At 51.0% G+C, this 13,210-nt stretch overlaps 1 protein-coding gene across 1 annotated transcript; it reads left to right on the forward strand.

Moving 5' to 3' along the window:
- Positions 1 to 663: 663 nt before the first annotated feature.
- LOC128822378 (serine/threonine-protein kinase PAK 2-like) lies at positions 664 to 12,574 on the forward strand. Its single transcript, XM_054004075.1, has 10 exons — positions 664 to 673; positions 2,592 to 2,677; positions 3,309 to 3,383; positions 4,770 to 4,853; positions 9,184 to 9,293; positions 10,066 to 10,183; positions 11,013 to 11,112; positions 11,540 to 11,736; positions 12,066 to 12,126; positions 12,549 to 12,574. Exons 1-10 carry the CDS (start codon positions 664 to 666, stop codon positions 12,572 to 12,574), a joined length of 867 nt encoding a protein of 288 aa, XP_053860050.1.
- Positions 12,575 to 13,210: the final 636 nt, after the last annotated feature.

Genomic DNA, 13,210 nt, shown 5'->3' on the forward strand with positions numbered 1-13,210 from the left:
GGTCTAGAGAAGGAATTGCAACATTCTCTTGAGGTGGAAGTAGAGGGCTGTTGGAAGGCCCCGAGACTGCCTTATGTGGGGCATGGTACGTAGTGCTGGTTTTGCAAGGAGACTGTGTTGCAATTAAAGGCTTGTTTGTCCGTCCCCTTGTTGTAGATGGAAGCAGTTGTCTGCATTTGAGGGAAAGCACCATTCCTCACTAGAGAGGGTGTTTGAAGTGGCGGCACAGACAGCAGAGGAATCACAGCCTCAGAGGGATCTGCTGAAGGAAGCAGTTCCTCTGGCAGCGCCAAAGGTACGCTCACCTTAATCCTAGGCAGCACCTGTGGGAGAGGGATTGGTCCTAGCCAGACCCCCCTGAATGCTGCTTCTGGCAGCAAGCTAAGAGCGAGACTGTGTTGTTGTTGTTGTTGTTGTTCCTCTTGAAAAATGGTGCCCCCCCACTTGCAGGTTTGCCGCCCGCAGCGGCCAGCCCACAGGGGTCTGGAGAAGCTGCTCCAGGAGTTCTCTCGCCAAGGGCACGCACTGTCCCAGGTGTGCAGAGAGAAGGCGGTGCTGGCGCAAGAGAACGCTGCCCTGGAAGCCCGACTGGCAGCCACGGAGCGGGACCTACGAGGCGTTTCAGAGCAGCTGGCAGAGGCCAGGTAAAGGCAGGGAGGGGACATGACTGAAGGTCTGGAATTACAAAGGTGGTGAGCATTATGTCAGGATTTACTGCCTCCTGTGTGCTCTCCTGATGTTTCTCAGACAGGGAGGAAAAGAGACATGAGAAAAAAGTAAAGGATACTGTGATCTGAATGTTATTTTTCTGCCAACTCAAGCTCTCCAAGCTCTTTTGGGTGCCTGCTTGGGACCTCTTGCACATTCCTGTGAAAAGTGCAAAGAAAACCAACTTGGCACTGAATTGAGTACCAAGGAAACTGTGCAGATGTTTTCTGAAACCAGAGGTTTCCCTCTGGTTTTGCTTTCTCCTTCGGTGCATCTGAACATCAATTTTTCCTTGCCAAGTAGTTTGACATGGGATTTTCAGAATTCAAGGCTCTTACATGGGAATGTTGTGAGTAGGGTGCTGATGCTTCAGCTGAAGATGGAAGGTCATGCTGAAAAAAAATCTTGAGACTCTTCAGAGCTCACTCTTGTGGAGTATGATGCAGGACCTAGAGTAGCTTATTAGCAGCAGCAGCAGCAGCAGCAGGGAAAGGTCTTGTGACTTCTCAACAGTCTCTAGGGATTCTTGCTGCGCACTGATACTTGCCCACTTGTCCACCCACCTCTGTAACCTCTGTCAAGGTCCCTTTGGCTGGTCCCTCTTCCTTTTTAAAGAGTGCCAAGTCATTTGGGCACTACTGGCTTAATGAGCCATAAATAAAGGTAGCAAGTGTTCTTGTTCACAAATTTCCAGTGATTTAAATGGCAGGATACTTGTCCATCTCTCCTTTTCCTACACAGTTCTGGTTTCCTACTCATGTTGCTAGAAGCTGGAGATTTCACCCCAATAATATCGTTTGGTGAATTCCTTCAGTCCCTTTTACTTAGAGAGTGCCTGGCAAACAAAGTACCTATACGTACACCGTGGATAGCATGAAACATTGACGGGTCGGCCAGGAGAACACTGTTCTGTCCCCCTGCAGAGGGACTTGGAAGTGCTGATGAGCTGAGGGCTGTGAGCAGAGGCTGGGCTTTTGCTCGTTGGCAGAGACTTTGTGGGCACAGCCACCCGTGTGTGATAAGTCAGGCAACGGCAATCTGAGCTTTGTCCGCTGAGCTCAAACTCAGCTGGGCTTCCTGTGCTGGGCTAGATCATGAGGAAAGGCTGCCCAGTCACCTGGAGGGGCTTGCTTTGCTATTTGAAGTGGTAAAATTGTCCTGCTGTACCTGAGTTTCCATGCAAGCTGTTTTCCATACTAAGGTGTAGGGTTCTTAAGGCACATCATACTGGAGAAACTGCCCCTGTGTGCCAGGAACAATTGCTCTTCGTCTTCACAACTTGTAGGTCAGAGAAGGAGAGCCTGCAAAGCAGCCTGCTGGAGGCTCAGCAGCACGTATCAGAGCTGGAGATAGCCAGGAGCCGTGTGGAAGCCCAAGTGCGCACAGCCACGCAGGCCAAGGAGGCGATACTGGGTGAGAGGCTGGTGCGCTTTGTTTCTGGGGATCGCCCTGCCTAGTGCAGCTGCTGCGAAGCCAGCTCTGTCTGCAGGGCTTCTGAGGAGTGAAGGAGCTGAGGGCAGGTTCCTCCTGGCCTGAAACTGAAAGGGCTTAAGGTCAGCAGATTCCTCTGCTTGTGTAGTCTCTGACTGTTGCCGTGTGTCATGTTTGCAGAGGATGTGAGGGGCCTTCGTCGTGAGCTGCTGGCTGTAAGATCTCTCAGCAAGCAGCAATGTGAAGACATGGCTCAACAGCTCCGCTGGGCAGAAGAGCAGTGCAGCAAGGCTGTGAGACTCTGGCAATCTGCTGAGAAAGTGAAGGAAAGAAAGATCATGCAAAAACTGGTAAGAAACAATACATCCCTGAAGTTTTCAGGCAAGTTTGGAGGGCTGGCTTAGCAGAAGAGCAGCCTGAGTCAGTGACATGGTCGCAAGCATCTGCTGTAGGCTACACGTTGCTGGGCCGGGCAGCAGAGGGCTTCAAGGGCTCCTACTTGAAGGCCTGTGAAGACCCAGAGGACAATGCTGGGACAGTATATGCAGCCACAGGTTGAGCACGGGCATAAGCCAAGTTCCCCAGGAGGCTGGGTGGTCGCCACCCAAAGCATGGCAGCGAAGGGGCAGCGTCTTCCCCACAGCCTCGTGCCATGCAGCAGACTGCTGCTGACCTTGCTGCCAAGTGCAGTGCCAGCAACTGGCTTCCTTGCTTTCTGTCCTTCCACAGTGGACAGAAGTCTTCCCTTTGAGCCTGAAGCAGTTGCAACAGGCCCCGTGTTGCTGGTATTTCAGCTGGTGGCCTGTCTTGTGACTGGGTCATCAAGGTGCTGGCCTCGTCCTCGTCCTGCAGTCCATCTGCAGCTTTTCCTTGATCAAAGGGCAGGGGGAATTTGAGAACAGAGTCTCTGAGAACAGACAGAAATCCTGAAGAGAGGGGGGCCAGGAAACAGGCAGCCATCAGAGCAGGGAAGGAAGGTGACCTCTCCTTTCCTTACACATGTTGGGCCTCCTCCTAGGTTTCTTGTTAGGGCAGGAGTGCTGGAGGGCACAAAGTCACTAGTGTGCACTCTTCAGGTACGGGGGTTGTTGGAGGGATGAAGCTTCTATTTTTTTTCTTTGGGGAGCATTGCTGGGACTTCATCTGGAAGTGTGTCTTCCCCTCATCAGGCGAGACAACAGCTGGAACAACAGAGGTTGGAGGCGCAGAAGAAGATGGAGCAGCTGGCAAAAGCCCTGACAGAGGTACAGAGGGGACAGGAGAACAGGCTGCTTGAGATGAAGCAGTAAATTCCCATCGTGCAGCCTGGATGAGGAAAGATAAGAACCAGAGAGAGTCAAGAGGCACAGAGTGTGAAAAGAGAGTTTGTGTGTTGTTTTGGACTCCACTGGGCTCCTTATGGGCACTGTTTCTCTGGACACTGTCTGTCTGGGTGGCATTGTCTCTTAGCTGGCCCTTGGTAAATAGAAGAAAGAGAACAAACTGCTTTTGGAAAGCGTCAGCACGTCAATCTTGGTTGCCACACAAGTGATGTGTGGGACGTTTAAAGCCGTCTTCTCTTTGTTTCTGTGCAGCTCCAGTGCCAGAATGCTGCTCTGTGTGATAACATGTGCCAGCTGAGGCAGGAGCTGAACAAGCTGAAGAAAGGGCAGGTGAGCCTGACTAGCCAGGTAGCAGAGGGAAGGACAGGGATGGGGGCATGAACTGGAGATGTCAGGAAAGGGGAAGCAAGGACTACTGCAGGCACTGGAAGCACAGAGCCTGGCAGGCTCCAGTGCTGAGCAGCAGGCAGAAGAGCTAGGATGGAAGGGTTAGAGCTGGGTAGAGAAGCAGAAGGAAGTGGCTGAACACAAGTGCTTTTGAGAGTGCAAAAGAGGAAACCTGAGCGAGATTGCAGATGCCAGTAAGATTCCTCTTGACAGAATATCAAGCTGCAGGCAGAGCTGCAGGACGCTCAGAGGAAGATGAAGGCCATGGAGAAGAGGCACAAAGAAGAAATGGAAAGGATGCATAAGGTCCTGCTGCAGTACAGCCCAGCTGAAGAAAAGCAGGTGAGTGAAAGAGCAGGAGGCACTGCAGTGGTGCAACAAGTGGTGTCTGCCCTTGCTGCCTTTCCCCTGCAGAGCAGCAGGTGGATGGGGGCAATGTCTCTGACCGCCATGCTCTGTGGTCTCCATGGCAGCTGGTCAGAAGGACACTTACTGGGCCGCTGAATCTCAGCTGCTGCCCTGGGCAGCAGGGCTAGTGCTTTGGCCGGTGGGCCAGCAATCCTCTGAATGTATTTCTGCTGGCCTCTTAGTGCTCGCTTTGTTTTTTGAGGGGTTTGCTCAGGCGAGCATGGTGACCCACACAGATTCTGAGCAAGTTGTCCCTGTCCATGGTGAATGCAGTCCTCAGAACGGGGTGAAGTGTGAAGTTGTTCTTTCCCTTTTGCACTCTCTACTACGGCTGACTGTGACAAGCTGTGGTCTCTGACTGCTCGTTTGGGTTTGACTGGAGGTGGAAGAGTTGGCAGCTCAGCTTGCAGCCTAACAGCACCAGTGCTGTTCCTAAGGGCTTGCCTTTGAAATGCTCTGTCTGGGGCATCTCTGCCAGGCACCTTTCTGACACACACAAATTTCTTGTCTCAGATGGACGCAGGATCTGCCATCAAAGCTGCCGCTGCAGCAGCATCCTCCGAAGAAGCCTCCTCTCCGCAGCCCGAAAACCCGAGCGTGAGCAGTTCGGCCCTCTCAAGCCGGGAGAAAGAGAAGCAGTTCCTGAGGCTGCTGAGTACGTCCTGGGGATTTCTTGTGCCATCGAGCAGCGCATTATAGTGTGTGCCTCAGCATGAGCTGTAGCACATGTTCTTCCTCGCTTTGGTGTCAGACAGACCTTTTGGACTCCCTACAGAAGCCATTGTTGTGCTCGGAGGCAGCCAGGGAGCATTTGGGGCGTTCCTTTTGCCTTTGAGGGCAGCTGGGCGTGGGTGGGCTTTGCCTGAGCTTCCCTGTGCAATAAAGACAAAAGCAGGGATTGTGTCCTGAGCCGCAGTAGCCTGCAACCTATGCAGTGACCGAGTGAACATGTGTGTGCTAGTCTGGCCAAACAGATCAGAGCAGTTGGCTTCCTAGATTCCCTTTAGACTCCTGACTTGTCAGCAGTCATTGGAGACAGAATACATCAGTGAATTTGATTGGCTGTGGGGCTTGTTTAATGCTGGTGTTGTTTTTATGACTCTTAGCACTTCTCCTATTCCTTCCACAGCTGGTTTTGATAAGAATCCTCCATTTTGGTTAGCCTGACCTCCTTGAAATGAACATCAGGTGACAGCACAATTAAGAGAGGAAGAGGTCTTTTCAGTACGCCCTAGAAGTTAAAAAATGATATTCTTAGAAGAATCTTGAGGAATCAGAGAGGAAGAGTTCTTTTCAAAGTGCCCCAAAAGAAGCAAAACAGGATACTCTTTTTACAGTCCCTCTTTGATATCTTAGTTGTATGCTTAGGAAGATGCATCAAAGAAGGAAGCCTCTGCTGCATGTTCCTCTGGTACCAGGCACGCTGTACTGCTACTGCCCGCTGGTAAATACTCCTGGAATACTAAGCATTGGCCTCAATCCCTGCACAGATCGTAGTCTAGGAAAGCACACCAAGGCCTTGCTGATTCTGCAGTACAACTGAGTTGCTTCTTGCCACTGGTAATAGCTGCCAGTGCAGTGCTGTCAGAGAATAAGCGGTCAGGTACAGAACAGAGCCCGGTTTACTCAGTGTCTGCCACCAGCTGTTGGGACAAAAGGTGGATTGATCTACTGCTCCAGGGTCTGAAGTCAAAGACAATCATGTTCTGTCTTGAGTGAGGTCAGCAGCTTGTAACGGGGCTCAGTCTGGCTCTGCCTTCTTCACAGTGGCTGTCAGTGGCCATTTGTGGGCTTTGCCAAGCTTTTTGTCATACCTGCCCTGCCACTGACAGCTGGTGTGACTGCAGAGGCTGGAGCCTTCCTTAGCTGTGAGGTTGCAGCTGCCGTCCCGTTGCTGCAGCTTTGCCTGGACTGATGAAAGGATCAGCATCTCATTTGTGCAGGTGTCTGTGTCACGGCAGCGCCTGAGGAGCGGCGCTGTCCTTGTTCCCCGTCTGGGCTGTGCCCATTTGGGAAGATGGGGCACGTGGGTGGTGTTCAAGGGGCTGAGTCCAGTGCCAGTGACTGCTGCACGCCAGGCTGAAGACAAGGACTTGTAGTTCTTCACTAAATGGGGAATGGGCAAAGTCATCTTCAGAACTTAGCCTGCTCATCAATGAAGAGGGTCCTAATTCTTAGAGTCATTGTTCTCGGTTATAGCATGAGCTGCTGCTCTCTAAAAATGTCAAGGCATTCTTTAGGCAAACTGCTGAGAGGTAGATAAGGTGCCCTCCTCTGCCAGAATTCACTTTGCAATATTCTTTCTGCTCTGGAAAAAACAGCAGAAAAAAATTGATAAAAATTCATCCCAGATCTGAGGGTGCATTGAAACTTTGGAAGTATGAAAGCTTTTGTTGAATCTCACAAGAGAGTGTTTCTTCCCAAGAAAATGAAGTGTCCTGATTTTCCAGCCCTCCTTCCTGTTTCTGGATGACAACCACTTGCCTTGGTGCCTGTTCTTTTCTGGTCTCTGTCTGCTCTGATGCTTTTCCCATGGGCTTAGTTTCCTCTCAAGGCAACCCTTCAATGGAGTGTGGAGAATCAGGCTCTGTGCAGGCCAGGTGTGCTACAGAGCTGCCTGTCTTGCTGGGGCTGCTGTTGTTGTTCTTGTTGATGTGAGTGGAGCTGGGTTTCAGATCTCCTGGAAGTCAGGATCTCTGTTTTGAAGTGTGCTTCTTGCATTTTGTTTTTCAGGGTGTGAGGTGAGTGTGGGAGATCCAGAGAAGAAGTACACTGGATGGAGACCTATTGGCAGTGGGTGAGTGCAGCCACACTTACTTCTACAGAACCATGGGCCAGGTATTTTGGTGCTGCAATATCACATGGGAAGTCAGGCAAGCTGCAAGCATCTTCAGCCCCTGTCTTTAGTCTGTCCCTGTCTCAGTGCTGAGGCAGTACAAGGCATCATGAAAGATCACTGGATGCTTGCCTGCCTCAAGGAGCAGGACCTGGAAGCCTTCCTGTCCCTCAAACATGTGGCGCCAGTTTGCCTATTTTCCCAGGAGACATAGTTTTGTATGATTCAAAGTAATTTGGCCACACTCATGAAGGAAGAAGAACCTGAGAGAGCAGCGTCCCACCTGATAGCTGTCAGATAGCAGCTGTCAGTAGCATTTCTTAGTAGTATTTTGCTGAAAACAACATTCCGTGGTCAGGAAAATAAGGAAGGCTGTGTGGTGTTGCCTGAGTTTGGCAGGTAGGATGAAAAGAGAGTGGTGAGAAGGCCCAGCAGGACTGTATGTTTCATTGCCTGGAAAGGCACGCCACAGGCACAGATGCCAGAAGGAAAAGGCGAAGAAAACACCCGCATGCACAGTCTAGTGTGTACATTTGAGATTTGTAGCAGCCCTTTCTCTTCTGGTTGCACCCAGCTTTTCCCTTGGACACTCTGCGTGGCAGAGGGCTGCTGGGCTGCTGTGCCTTTGGCTGAAGAGTAGACAAAGCCTGGTGGTTTTGAGACACTGCAGGCAGCAGAGAGCTCCTGCCTGGGCTGCCTTTTGCTTCTCAGCACTGACCAACTTCTCTGTTCTTGCCACTGTTCTGTTTCCAGGGGGTTTGGAACCGTTTATAAGGCCTTCAACGCTGCCACAGGACGAGCAGTAAGTGCCAACAGCCCATTCAGATTTTGCAGTCCTTGAGTGCTTTCCCTTGTGATGTGATCCGTGGCCAAAGCTTTGGGCCGCCTAACTCTTTGCTGCAAAGGCTGTCCCACAGAAGCAGCCTGTCCAGAGGCAGGCTGCAAAATGCATTTGGGACAGACTTTGTCCTCCCTCCCTACCTGAATGAATGCAAGGATGGCGGTGGTGCCTTTCGGAGAAGGACACGCTGGCTTGGACTTCCTGGATAAACATGCATAGATTAGCAGATGGCAAGAGCCGTCATTCCAGCCCAATTCCTCTTAAGCCCAGGTTCAGACACAGATAGGATTTCCCATTGTTTTCCATCACGTGGTTCAGTTTGAAAATATAATGCAAGTCCTAAAGAAGGAGAGATCTTGCCTGGAGCAGAGTTTTGCCTTTCAGTCCTAGGGAACCTAGTTCACACACACACACACACACACACACACACACACACGCACAGATCAATGAGAAGAAATTGATGAAGAGCATTAAATAATACAACCTTGTGTTGATCCTGTGTTGAAGACATGGTGTCTTGGAGAGTGCCGCTGCTCTTTGGGACAATAAGTTCATAGTCCTTGATTCTTGTTTTTGGCTCTCGGCAAATACAACTGCATCTTTCTGGTAGTTCATTATCCACCTGCAGTGCTGCGCTCAGGAACTGCACTTGGAGGGAGGTGGAGGAGGCGTCCGAAAGCCCAAAGCCCTGCTTATGACCTGCCGTGCATCCATAGGGTACCACATAAAGGGTTATTCATTCTTAAAGCCACTAAAGAATTACAAATGACAATAATTCCACGGTGTAAACCGTGTTCAAGATTGTTCTTCAGAGTTGTGAAGCCCAAACTGAAGAAGTTAGGATGTGCTAGGATTGTAACTTTACTTTGAGTCGCCTTGGAGTTCTTTTTTGGACAGCATGGTCCCCGTCATGTAGGTGTGTGTTTCCTTTGGCACCCAGTCAAGAATGGCAGCCATCTCCAAAAGGCTGGTGAAAGCCCCTAGAAATGCTAACGTATTTCCAGTGGTTTCAATTTACCTTCACAGGAGCAAAATTACTTTTGGCTTGCAAAAGATGTGTAAATGATAATAGTAGTGATAAACAAAGTCTGTTTGAGAAGTCTGCAGGTGCAGAGAGTGCTGTTAGCGCTTTGTGGTTGATGGTTTAGCGTCCATTTCTACCGAGGTGACAAGGCATCCAGGCCCGTGAGTGCACGGAGTAAGAGGCTCTCGTAATGTCCGCTCCTGATGGCTTTTCAATGTCATTGTAGGTGGCCGTAAAGCAAGTTAATCTCCAGCGCCAGGGCTGCGAGGATGTGTTGAAGGAAATCCTGGTCATGAAAGAATATAAGAACCCCAATATTGTCACCTACCTAGAAAGGTAAATATTCTGGCAGAAAATGGATCTTTCAATTAACATCAATCTAGTCCTGCACAAGGCATGGGAGGAGATTGCATTTTGTTCCCATGAATGCTTCCTGGCAGAAATATCTTGAAGATTGATCTCAGAAACCTGGCTCTCTTACTAAGCCAGCAGCATGCATGTTCACTCTCTGCATGTTGTTTTGCTCTTTTGGGGTGTGATTTCTTCCAAGCGTCGAGGAGAAGTGCCGAGAAAGCATCACAGAAAGGATTTCCCTTGCGCCATTCCCACTGGTTTCCATTGCCTTGCATGCCAAAAGACTAGGCTAGGAGAAACATAATTTGCCAGGTTTGAAATTGTTTTTCCTGTTTGTGACTGTCCTTTCTGCAAGGTTTTCCAAAGGCTGTTGGCAGTGCTGCACACCCACCTGCCCTTCACAGTAAAAGCTGTGAAGACTGTGCCTCCTTGCTGCTGGACTTAATGGTGCAATTTGTGTATGAAGATGATGAAGCAGCTGCCGGGATGTGTCCGCTTCCAGATTAGTCTTTGCCATCACAAAACTGCCCTTTTCCCCTGTTTGCCACCTAAGCCTCCTCCTTTTCCACGGATGTGCCTTCCTCATTCAGACGGCACAGATGGCAAGCACTGGATAGCCTGGGTGGAGTGTGTCTTCATTTGATTCTGTCTTCATTTACCAGTGACCTGGAAACAAAACTCAGCTGCAGTCTTTCCTTCATCCGGCAATTCTGCTGCGCACATTCAGCTCCACGCTGTTGCTTTCATCTTGCAGCTACCTTGTCAATGAGGATGTCCTGGTGGTGTTGGAGTATATGGATGGAGGCTCCTTAGCTGATGTGGTCAGCATGAAAAGGATGGCTGTAGGACACATAGCAACAGTGTGTCGGGAGGTAAGGGGTCCTGCTTGTGCTTGGGATGGCTTGGACAGGCTCGTCCCTCAAAAGCGCTGCAAAGCGAGTGATTCCATGTTCAGAGCTTTCTTTCTGTGTTGCTCTTATGCTTTGGAGAAGAAAGAGCATTGGGAGTGAACTGCCTGCCAGTGTCCCTGCCCTTACTATAGTCTGTTCTTTACTCTTCTAGACCATTGTTGAACTCCCTGTCTCGTTTTCATTTCTATTTTCTGTTCTGCACTTTGCCTCTCCAAGCCTTTGCCCAAACCCTTTCTGCATTGCCTTCTTTGCCTGTAAGTGCAAAGGTGCTGGTGTCCAAGTTTTAAACCAGCAGCAAAGCCAAAAAGAGACTCATCTGTCACAGTCCCAACTTCAAAGGATGGCACGGCACCCACCATGCTGCTTGCTACTGAAAACTGACAAATGAGCTCCTTCCAAGTCTGCTGTCAAGGAAGCCCTATAACCCTTGTCCTCCAGCCTCCCACCCGACAGTGATCCCCTTGTACCCAAGGCAGGAACTTTTCCTCTTTTGGCAAACCATTGCTTGTCCTCCAGACAGGGAGAGCGCATCCAGTGCAGCAGGGATCATTCTGACTGGCTTTGCAGGGGACAGTCTTGAGCAAGGACTGATGTTTCCCTCTCAAGCGCTAATATGCCTTGCCTTGGAAAGATCCTGCTCTCCTCCTAGTGTTGCAGCAGCAAGCACTTCCTCTTGCCAGCGCTCACTGCTCCTTTGAGATCTGTGAATCTTCAGGAGCAGTGTCCTTTTGGGTGTGATGAAATCAGATCAGGCTAACTTTTGGCCTCCTGTTTCTTTTTTCTCTCCCAGTGCCTGCAAGGCCTGGCTTTCCTTCATGCCAACCAGGTGATCCACAGAGACATCAAAAGTGACAACATCCTTCTGGGCCAGGATGGCTCCGTCAAGCTGGGTGGGTGTTCTGGGTCAGGCGCAGCGCTCCGGGCAGGCGGTGTGGGGCTGCTTTTGAGCGGCTGCCGGGTGCCCAGCAGTGGCGCTGGTGAGAGGGCAGGGAGCACTCTGCCAGCCCAGGGTGCAGCTGTAAGGGGCTGAGTGGTCTAGAGAGCAAGAAGGTAGCAAGAGTAACTTTGGTTTGTGTGTGTGTTCCTTCCAAAGGGAGAGAGTTACAGTGTAAACGTTCCGGTGCCTGAGGAAAAGCCAGGGTGGGAATCCTGGGGGGGGTTGCTAAGTGGACAATTGCCCATGTCCTTGGCTGCAGCCCTGAGGAATGAGAGCCCAGCTGCTTTTCCAGCTCGATTCAGCACTGCATTCTGAGACGTAGAGTGAGGAAGCCTTTTCCTTGGTTCCCTACTTGAAGCAGTGTTTGTTTTTCTCCTCAGCCGATTTTGGCCTCTGTGCTCCGCTCAGCCCTGAGCAGAGTAAACGGAGGTCGATGGTCGGGACCACTTGCTGGATGGCACCCGAGGTGGTGAGAAGAGAGCCATACGGCCCCAAAGTGGACATCTGGTCCCTTGGCATCGTGGGAATAGAAATGGCCAAAGGAGAGGCTCCTTATATTCGGGAAACCAGTGAGAGGGTAAGGTGCAAATACGCTCAGAGAGCGGTGTCCTTCTCCTGTGTGTCCATTAGACAAAATCCCATGCCCACAGCTTAAAGTGCTTCCACCAAGGCCCACTTGTAAAAACGTCCTTGGGGCTGGCATCAGCTGTCAAGGCAAGACCTGTTGCAGCTTGGAAGAGCTGGGGCTGCACTGGAGCCTTTTTCCTTTGGGAGGGAAGGCTCATCTCTAAGCATCTGCTAGGCAAGAAATTGCCACTGCAGCCTGGAGCTTAAAAGATGGGGTCTAGGTGAGCACTGAAGGATATGGAAGAATCACGTAGAGTCTCATGTTTCCTTTGGCTTCAGGCTAACTACCTGATAGGCAAGCAAGGGGTACCAGACCTGCACATGCTCAGGCTGCCCTCTGGCTTGTGTGAATTTCTGGGCTGCTGCCTGCAGATGGATGTGGACAGGAGAGGCTCTGCCAAGGAACTTCTGCAGGTACAAGGCAAAGCGGCTGCAGCCCAAAGAGCTGTTCCCTGTCAGGGTTTGTTCCTCGGCCAAACTCCAGGGCTTCCGATGGGCCCCCCCACATAGTAATATCCACTCTGGGTGCTTTTCCAATGAAAACCAAGCAGGATCCAAGACTGGTTGAGATTAGAAGGGACCGGTGAAGGTCATCTAGTCCAAAACCCCAGTCACTGGCAAAGACATCTTCAAGTGGATCAGGTTGCTCAGGGTCCCATTCAAGCTGACCTTGAATGTTGCCGGGCTTGGGGCTCCTCCCAGCTCTCTGGGCAGCCTGTGCCAGTGTTTCAGCACTTTCCTCGTAAACGCTTTCTTCCTTAGAGCCAATCGAATGTCTTGTAGCTTAAAACCATTCACCCTTGTCCTCTTACAACTGGCCCTACTAAAAGATTTGTCCCCATTCTTCTTAGAAGGCCCTACGAATATTGAAAGGTCTCCTTGGGGCTTGCTCTTCTCCAGGCTAAACAAGCACAACTCTCCCAGCCGTTCCTCAGAGGAGAGCTCCCAGCTTCTGGTCATTTCTGTGACCCTCTTTTGTTCTCAGGTGGTGTATTCATGTTTACCTGGTAGCAAAGGAACTGAAGTATTGCAATGCCAGGGACGGGGGCTTGAAGAACACAACAAAAGCAGTCTAGAACCAAGCGGTTCTAGATTGGTCCGTGGGAAGGCAGGGGCTGTGGGGGAGCTCACTGTGAGCATCCGAGGGCACTCAGCTTGTCCCTCCTGCCCCAGCCTTAGAGGTTTCTGCCAGCCAGACGGGGACAGCTGAGCAGGAGTTGTGCCAGCCCCATGTGCTGCCTGGCCCGCTCAAGTAGATGAGGATTGCTGCGGCTTTGCTGCCAGGTTTTGTGGCAGACAAGGAGCTGGTGACCAGGCCATTTCCTTGGCTGTTCCTGCTGAGAAGGAAGATGCCAGCCAGCACAGGAGCGGGGGGCATGCCAAGGCAGACACTGCTCTTCCTGCAAGCCAGAGCTCAGCCCATC

Source organism: Vidua macroura, chromosome Z (assembly GCF_024509145.1).
Source record: "Vidua macroura isolate BioBank_ID:100142 chromosome Z, ASM2450914v1, whole genome shotgun sequence".
NCBI lineage: Eukaryota > Metazoa > Chordata > Aves > Passeriformes > Viduidae > Vidua > Vidua macroura.